Here is a 9,242-nt window from a genome sequence, read left to right as displayed (position 1 = left end):
ACAAATTGAGTCCAGGACATCCAAGACTACACAGAGAAACCTTGTCTCAAGAAAAAGAAAAAAAAAAATCCAGCCAGGCATGGTGGCCCACTTTAATCCCAGCACTGGAGATCTCTGTGAGCTCCAGACCAGCCAGGGATACATACTGAGACTCCGTCTCAAAAATAACAAAAAATACTCACCACAATTATTTATTATGTTTGCATGTGGCACATTTGTGCCAGAAAACAAAAGTGGAGGTCAGCGGACAAAGTGTGGGAGTCATCTCCCTCCTCCATAAGCCCTGGGCATGGAGCTCAGGCTGTCAGACTTGGCAGCAAGCCCCTCTATCCACTTAGCCATCGCCAGGCCCCTCCAAGATGCCCTACATCTTTAGTCAGACTTGGAAATTTGCTTTAGAATGTAATATGTCGGTGGGGGAGGGGTCTCTGGACACCCACAGAACCTAATATCCAGGAGTCAGCAAATGGCTCAGCAGGTGAAGGCCCTTGCTGCCAAGCCTGATGGCCTGGATTCTATTCCAGGGTTCACATGGAGGAAGGAGAAAACCAAATCCTGAAAGGTGTTTTCTGACCTCTTTGTGTGCCATGGCATGTACACATCCTTAGTCACCTCACACCCCCACACTAAATAAATGTAATGTGAAAACCGTTGGTTTTTTTTTTTTTTTTTTTTTTTTTTTTTTTTTTGAGACAGGGTTTCTCTGTGTGTAGCCTTGGCTGTCTTGGACGCACTTTGTAGACCAGGCTGGCCTCGAACTCACAAAGATCCACCTGCCTCTGCCTTCCGAGTGCTGGGATTAAAGCCGTGCGCCACCACACCTGGTGTGGAAACCTTCTTAAAAAGAATCAAAATTAAGGCAGGGAATCTCTGTGAGTTCAAAACCAGCCTGGTTTACAAAGAGAGTTCCAGGACAGTCAGAGCTATTACACAGAGAAATCCTGTCTTGAAAAGACAAACAAACAAACAAACAAGCAAACAAAAAGAACCAAATCAAGCCAGGCGCAGTGGCACACACTTGTAATTCCGGCACTCGGGGAGGCAGGACAGGTGGATCTCTGAGTTCAAGGCCAGCCTGGTTTACAAAGTGAGTCTAGAATAGCCAGGGCTGTTCCACAGAAAAACTCTGTCTTAAAAACCTTAAAAAAGGCGGGGCAGTGGTAGTGCATGCCTTTAATCCCAGCACTCAGGAGGCAGAGGCAGGTGGACAGCCAAGGCTACACAGAGAAACCCTGTCTCAAAAAACCAACAATCAACAACTACTACAACAAAAATTTACAGTTCCTGCAGAGGAACTGGGTTCAGTTCTGAGCACCCACATGCAGCTCAAACTGTTACTCTAATTCCAGAGGATTCGACGCCCTCTTCTGGGCTTCCTTGTCACTGCATTGTCTTTTTTTTTTTAAGATATGTATACAATTTTCTGCTTGCATAGAAGAGGGCACCAGATCTCATTATAGATTCCCATGTGGTTGTTGGGACTTGAACTCAGGACCTTTGGAAGAACATCCAGGGTCTTTAACCTCTGAGCCATATCTCCAGCCCGGCACTGCATTCTCATGATGCGCAGACATTCATGCAAGTAACCAGCCAAGCACATACAAATAAAAATAATAAACCTAGCAAACACAGTGGTGCATGCCTTTAATCCCAGCACTCAGGAGGCAGAGGCAGGAAGACCTCTATCAGTTAGGCCAGGGACAGCCTGGTCTACAAAGTGAGTCTAGGATAGCCAGGGCTGTTACACAGAGAAGCCTGGTCTCAAAAAAACAAAAACAACCAAATAAACAAAAACAAAAACAAAAAAAAGGAAATAAAATAACTAAATACACCTTTAGAAAACAATTACACACATAGAAAGTATTTTTAAAAAGATTAAGGGCTGTGCTGGTGCACACCTGTAATCCCAGCACTCAGGAGGCAGAGGCAAGCAGATCTCTGTGAGTTTGAGGCCAGCCTGGTCTACAAAGTTGGTTCAGGACAGCCAAGGCTACACAGAGAAACCCTGTCTCAAACAACAAAAAACAAACAAACAAACAAAAAGAGATAGATAAAGGGTTGGAGAGATTGGGCTGGAGAGATGGCTCAGAGGTTAAGAGCACTGTCTACTCTTCCCAGAAACCACCACATGGTGCCTCACAACCATCTGTAATGAGATATGGTGCCCTCTTCTGGTGGGCAGGCACACATGCAGGCAGGATATTGTATAAGTAACAACAAATACATCTTTAAAAAAGAAAGAAAGAAAGAAAGAAGGACTGGAGAGATGGCTCAGAGGTTAAGAGCACTGCTTGCTCTTCCAAAGGTCCTGAGTTCAACTCCCAGCAACCACATGGTGGCTCATAACCATCTGTAATGAGATCCAGTGCCCCCTTCTGGTGTGCAGGTGTACATGCAGGCAGAATGCTGTACATAATAAATACTGTAAATAAATCTTTAAAAAAAAAATACTGGAGAGATGGTTCAGTGGTTAAGAGCACTGTCTGCTCTTCCAAAGAACCTGGGTTCAAGTCCTAGCACCCACATGGCAGCTCACAAGTGACTGTAACTCCAGTTCCAAGGGATCTAACATCTTCACACTAAGGCAAATTATAAAATAAATAAATTAATTTTAAAAAAAGAGAGAGATTAAGCTGGGTCTCTGAGTTTGAGGGGAGCCTGGTCTACATAGTTTCCCAAGTGAGCCAGAGAGATGTAGAAAGATCCTATCTCAAAACAAGACAAAAAGAGATTAAAAACAAAAACAAAACAAAACAAAAAAAACCAACTTTCCCTGTGTTGGTGAGATGGGTATTCAGGTGAGGGGCTTGCCTCATAAGCCAACTTGTGTCCATCCCCAGAACCCACGAAAGGAGAGAACTCACTGCAAAACTGTCCTCTGGCTTCAAAACACTTGCTATAGCATGATGCGTGTCCCCCATTACTTACACGGTAGTCATTAAAAAAAAAGTCAAGTGTGATGGCGCATGCCTTTAATCCCAGCACTGGGGAGGCAGAGGCAGGAGGATCTCTGTGAGTTCAGGCCAGCCTGGTCTACAAAGAGAGTTCCAGGACAGCTAAGGCTACAGAGAAACCCTGTCTCAAAAAATAAAAAAGTGTGTAAGGATTACTTACGGAGTATGGAAACTTAGGGCTGGGGTGAGCGGAAGGCTTCCCACGCATGTAGGAAGTCCTGGAGACCATCCCAGCCCTGCATGAACTGACATGGGGGCACAGGCCTATCATCCTAGCACTTGGGCAGGATGCTGCTGCATTCACGACCGTTCTCAACAAAAGGCCTTGAATCAGGAGCGGAAAAAGGCAGCTACATACCAGACCTCAAGTCAAATATGCTACAGAGTGAGGCCATGTATCAATGAGGCACGGTGGCACACTTCGGCAATCTCAGAGTTTCCGGGCCAGCCTCAGCTACGTAACGTAGCAAGCTGAGGCCAGCATGGGCTACATGAGACCCAGGTTTCAGAGAAAATGGACAGGTGACTCTGATTCACTGGATTAACGTGGTAAAAGGGACCTGAATCTCAAAAGTTGCCCTTGATATGTGCCCAACCCCCAAATTAAAAAAAAAAAATTTTTCGAGGCCAGCCTGGTCGACAAAGTGAGTCCAGGACAGCCAAGGCTACAGAGAGACCCTGTCTCGAAAAACCAAAAAAAAAAAAAATAAAAAAAAAAAAAATAAAAAAAATAAAAAAAAAAAATTTAACATAAAGAAATAAACCTAAACTGGGAGTAGTGGCGCACGCCTTTAATCCCAGCACTCAGGAGGCAGAGGCAGGCGGATCACTGTGAGTTTGGGGCCAGCGTGGTCTACAAAGTGAGTCCAAGAGAGCCAAGGCTACACAGAGAAACCCTGTCTCGACAAACAAAAAGAACAAAACAACCAAAATAACCTAAACAAACAAACCCCAAAACCAACCCAAGGAAACAAATGAATGAAGCCGTGTCAGCCATGCGCCGGAAGCATCGGTGAGAGCCTCACTTTAATTAGGAACAAGATTGAAGGACTGATTGTCAATCCACAGACCAATCGATCAACTGTCAATGTCGACAACAAGTAGGCAGCTCACAGGGTCCTGCACCCACCCAGCGGGAAGGAGCCCTGACTGAGTCCAGGGGTCTGGTCAATTCTCCTAACCCCCACCCTCGGCTTCTGGAGAAGGGAGCATGCCCAGCCCTTGTCCCTCCTCAGTTAATGACAATTTCCCATGAACTGGCAGCATGTCCTCCCCTCCATCCAGGGAATATATGGTACAGCTCCCTGGGGTCGACCAGGGAAAGGCAAGTTCATCCTCCCATTCTGTCTCAATAGAATAAGTTATACGCCATCCTTACAGTATGTACAAAAAGCCCGCACATGGGAAGGAAGGAGGCCTGCTCTCAATCACCAGCTAGGACAGAAACTATTCTTGCTTAATAAACAAATAAACAAAAACCCTGTAAGCTCGTAGGTTGGGGGGAGCGGGTTAGTGGGGCCGACAGATGGATGAGCCGGGGAGGAACTGGGGTAGGGCTACAGTACCGTGTACAGAGATGAACAGGGCAGGCAAGGAATGACAGCCCCCCTCCACCCCCACTGCCCTGCTGCAGATTGGTTCTGTGTGGCAGGGGTGGGGGGGAAATGGGGGTCATTCCTTTTTAAAAGTCCCCTCACCCCCATGGCTTGGAGAAAATGGCCTTGCTCTATCTGTATTGCTTAGGGACCTGCCTGTGGCTGGTGGTGGTGGGGTGTGTGTGTTGGGGTGGGGGACAGTCGGGGATGGTGGGGATGGGGAGGAAAGGGCTGCCCAGGATGGGAGGATGTGGTACACACCATTATTGCTTCCTCCCAGGGCAATGAGTCGGTGTGCTGTGGGGGCAGTGACAGTCTGACAGCGTAGTTGGGTGGGTGCTGGGAAAGGAGTTGTCTATGCTGGCAGAGGGGGCTGGAGGCTGGGCTGCTGCCCGCCCAGGGAGCAGGCGGGAACCACGGAGACGTCACCTATGGCCACAGGAATCTTTAAGGCAGAAACAAGAGGAAGAAGCAGCTGGAAGGAGGATGTGTTTGTGCGCATGGAACAGAGCCCCCTTCCTCCAACGGAGAGAATGCAAAGTGACTCAAAGTGGACCAGGAAGATGGCATCCCGAGACCCCAGGCTGAGGCTGGTGGCGGGTGTGTGTGTGTGTGTGTGTGTGTGTGTGTGTGTGTGTGTGTGCGTGTGTGTGTGTGTGAAACCACGAGTCCCTGGATCTTAAAGTAACAGCTCTTCTGACCACCTCTTCATTCATGTGGCCAGAATTGTACCAAAAAAAAAAAAAAAAAAAAAAAAAGAGACGGAAGACTTTGTGGGAGGGGACAGTGAGCCAGGGAGAGGGGTCCCTGCTATGAACCAGCCCCTCCTGTGGCTCTCTATATTCCCAATCAGGTTCTAGCTTCCCTCTGAAGCCCAGAAGAACAGCCCGAAAGGCAGTGCCACACCTCCGCTTGAGTCTCAAGAGAGGCAGGAAGATGGCGCCTTGGCCTTGAGGTTGACATGAAGGGCGGGGTGAAGTGGAAAAGAGGGGGGACCCAGGACTGGGGAGGGGGAGTGCATCTACAGTTGCTGTGTTTCATTCTTTTTTTTTTCCTTTTTGTTCTTTTTCTAAAAAAACGTTACAATTAAAATTCAAAAAATAAAATCCCTTTTTTTTGGGGACTTCAGTTCCTGGCTCCCCATACCCCACCTCAACAAAAAGGCCCCATGGGTAAGGGCAGGGGACAAAGGGTTAAAAGAAAAAAAGAAAATAGAAAAAAAAAAACACTTTTCTGTTTCCTTTTTTCTCAGGAGGGCCAGGAGTCGTTGAGGTGGTCTGTGGTGAGTGGAGAGCATGGGGGGACGGGAGGACCCAAGGGAGAAGAGAACGGGGATCAGGCAGGGTCTCCACCTAACCCCCACCTGTCTGGAGCAGAGATGATGGCAGAATTGTCCCCCGGTGTCCCAGAGCAGGCACAACAAGCCCTCGTGGCAGCCAGATGATCTCTGGGGGCCTCCACCTCTGCTGCCGTGGAGGGGAGGCCCAGGAGGCCCCGGGCCTCCTCTGAGGGGGACAGGGTCCTCAAGTCAGGCAGAATGGGGGTTTCATGGCTGAAGGAACAGCCCACAGCCTCCCTAGGAGCACCACAAGCTGAGACTGGCTCCTGTTTCACGGCCTCCTCGCCCTCTAGCACCGCAGTGTTCCGGCCTTTGACCACGGACTGTTCTGTAGCTTGACCTGTGGTGCCATCAGGAGCCAGGAGGGTTTCCTCGGCTGGAGGCAATCCTGGAACCTCCAGTGAATCCTCCTCCTCCTCCTCCTCCTCCTCTAAGGTGAGCTCAAATTGGAATTTGTCAGGTGGGGCCGGATGCCCAAGCCCTCCCGGCTCCTCCTCCAGGGGTGGGGAAGGGCTCTGCCGGATGGCACTGTGATACCAATCCCGGTTGTCTTCCAATGTGTCCAGGATATCTTGGGCATCAGGGTGGACAAGATCTGCCCATGTCTCCCACAACGGGTGGACAATGTAGTCAATGAAGCCCACCTAGGGAAAAGGAATGGGGTCTCAGCAAGTGCTTCACGGAGCTAGCAGGATCTACTCAATAAAACAAACAAAGAACAAACAAGCAAAAACTTCTTTGGTTTGGTTTTTCGAGACAAGGTCTCTCAGTGTTAGCCTTGGCTGTCCTGGACTTGCTTTGTAGACCAGGCTGGTCTTGAACTCACAGAGATCCACCTGCCTCTGCCTCTGCCTCCTTGAGTGCTGAGATTAAAGCTGTGTGCCACCACACCTACACTAGTTCTTGTAGGGAATTGGGGTTCACCCACATGATGGCTCAAACCCATGTTACTCCAGTTCCAAGAGATCTGATGCTCTCTTCTGGCCTCTGCAGGCCCTGCACACACATGGTGAGCATACACACATGTAGGCAAAACACTCAAACACGTTAAAAATAGTTCCATATGTATCAACTGGTGTGTAGCCCATGGCTAGCCCAGAACTCACTATCTACACCAGGCTGGCCATGCAATCCCAGGGATCTTGCCTGCTCTTGCCTTGGCTGTCCTGGACTGGCTTTGAAGATCAGGTCGGCATGGAACTCACAGTGATTGACCTGCCTCTGTCTCTCTGAGATTAAAGATGTCTGCCACCAAGCCTGGCTGCCTATTGCTGTCTCTCTGAAACAGGGTTTCTCTGTGTGTAGCCTTGGCTGTCCTGGAACTTGCTCTGTTGACCAGGATGGACTCGAACTCAAGAGACCTGCCTGCTTTTGCCTTCCCAGTGCTGGGATTAAAGGTGTGTGCCACCACTACCCAATGTATTTCATTTAATTGTGTGTGTGTGTGTGTGTGTGTGTGTGTGTGTGTGTGCGCTCTACCTGCCTGTATGTATACCATGTGGGTGCCTCACGCCTCCTTGGGTGTCCAAGGAGGACAAATGAGAGAGTTGGGCTCCTGGAACTAAAGCAACCATGTGGTTGCTGGCAATCACACCCAGGTCCTCTGGAAGACCTGCTTCCTGAGTGCTGGGACTAAAGGCGTGCACCTGCACACTTGGCCTTTAACCTCAGTACTGGGAACTGAGGCAGGCAGATCTCTGAGTTTCCAGGCCAGCCTGGTCTACACAATGAGCTCCAGGCTAGCCAGGGATATACAGTGAGCCATAGATTAAAACTTAAAAAACAAAAATTTCAGAAACATGTTTAATAATAAATTTAATTAATTGCCAGGCAGTGGCGGCACACGACTTTAGTCCCAGCACTCGGGAGGCAGAGGAGGCGGATCTCTGAGTTCGAGGCCAGCCTGGTCTACAGAATGAGTCCAGGACAGCCAGGTCTACACGGAGAAAGCCTGTTTCAAAAATTTTTTAATTTATTTTGGGGGACACCGGCATAAATGTCAGAGGCCAATCTTGTGGAATAATTTCTCTCAAGCACCTTTATCTGCTAAGCCATCTTCTTGACCCACAGACAGGAATTTTCCCCCCTGAGACAGGGTTTCTCTTATATCCCTGGCTGGCTTGGACTCTGTAGACCAGGCTGGCTTCGAACTCACAAAGATCCTGTCTGCCTCTGCTCAGTGCTAGAATTAAAGGTGTGCGCCGCCACCACACCCATCTTTTTTTTTATTTTTATGTTTTGTTTTGTTTTATTTTTTGAGGCAGGGTTTGTCTGTTTAACAGCACTGGCTGTCCTGGGACTCACTCTGTAGACCAGGCTGGCCTCGAACTCACAGAGACCAGGCCTGCCTCTGCCTCTGCCTCCTCCTGAGTGCTGAATGCCACCACTTCCACCACCACCTGGCTTGGGGCTTTTTAAAAAAAAATTGTATTGTCAATCCCACTTGCAAAAATAAGACTACTATCACAATTTGTGAATGAGATCTGAAGAAAGCATAATTAAATACTGTCTCGAGAAAACAAAATAAAACAAAAGCCAAAACCACAAAACCCCAGAGGGGAACTGGGGCTGAGGCTCAGTTAGTAGGGCATACTTGTTTATCCCGCATGAAGCCTTGGCCTTCATTCCCAGCACCACAAATCGGTGGTGCTGACGAAGATCAGAGAATCAAATTCACCCTTGGCTACAGCAAATCTAAGGCTCAAATGTAAAACAAAACAAAACAAATGAAAGCCACCCACCCAACACACAAAGGGTTACAATCAGGCTGATGTTACTCTAGGTGCAAAAGAGTGGAAGATCGGTGGTGATGAGCCTTAGAAAGGAGTGACGTGCCTCAGATGATCATGCCATGTCCACAGACAGAAACGACACACACGAGCTTGCCGTGCCACAGAGCTGGCTCGGGCCTGAGGCCCTGCGCCTGTACCTGAGACTTCTCCACAGAGGCTGTGTGCTTGTCACACATAGGGCTGATCTCCATTCCACGTTCCCGTTCCCGGTCGCCCTGCTGGAAGAACTCGGCCATGATGCGGTCAGTCCACTGTCGGTACAGCTCCAGGGGCTTGGTGGGGTTGCTGAGGTCTGCGCAATGCACCATGTTCCTGAGGACCTAGCAAGCACAGGGAGGGACCGTCAGAGGCCAGCATGAATCTGTCTGTGGGGCCTCTGGCTGTCTTCTCTGTCTCTCTGTTTTTTTAATGAGACAGGGTCTCTTATAGCCCAGGTTGGCCTTGAACTTGCTATGTAGCTAAGGATGACCTTGAACTTTGATCCTGTCCCCATCTTCCAAGTGCTGGGATTACAGGTTTTATATCACATTCAGGTTTAGTTTTTAGGGTTTTAAATTTTTTG

At 48.7% G+C, this 9,242-nt stretch overlaps 1 protein-coding gene across 9 annotated transcripts in view; it reads right to left on the bottom strand.

The window, feature by feature from the left end:
* Window positions 1-3,954: 3,954 nt before the first annotated feature.
* PDE4A (phosphodiesterase 4A) overlaps window positions 3,955-9,242 on the bottom strand; it is a 47,476-nt gene continuing 42,188 nt past the window's right edge. For all 9 annotated transcript variants that reach the window (XM_084783170.1, XM_084783168.1, XM_084783169.1 and 6 more), the window contains 2 exons: window positions 8,818-9,000; window positions 3,955-6,532 (listed from right to left, as the gene is read on the bottom strand). In XM_084783170.1, coding sequence (XP_084639296.1) covers window positions 5,885-6,532; window positions 8,818-9,000 — 831 coding nt within the window. In that variant the 3' untranslated portion in view covers window positions 3,955-5,884. The remainder of the gene's footprint in view (window positions 6,533-8,817; window positions 9,001-9,242) is intronic.

The sequence above is a fragment of the Acomys minous genome (genome assembly GCF_964271855.1).
Source record: "Acomys minous genome assembly, chromosome: 5".
NCBI classification, from domain to species: Eukaryota; Metazoa; Chordata; class Mammalia; order Rodentia; family Muridae; genus Acomys; species Acomys minous.
This window is presented reverse-complemented; position numbering and strand designations above follow the sequence as displayed.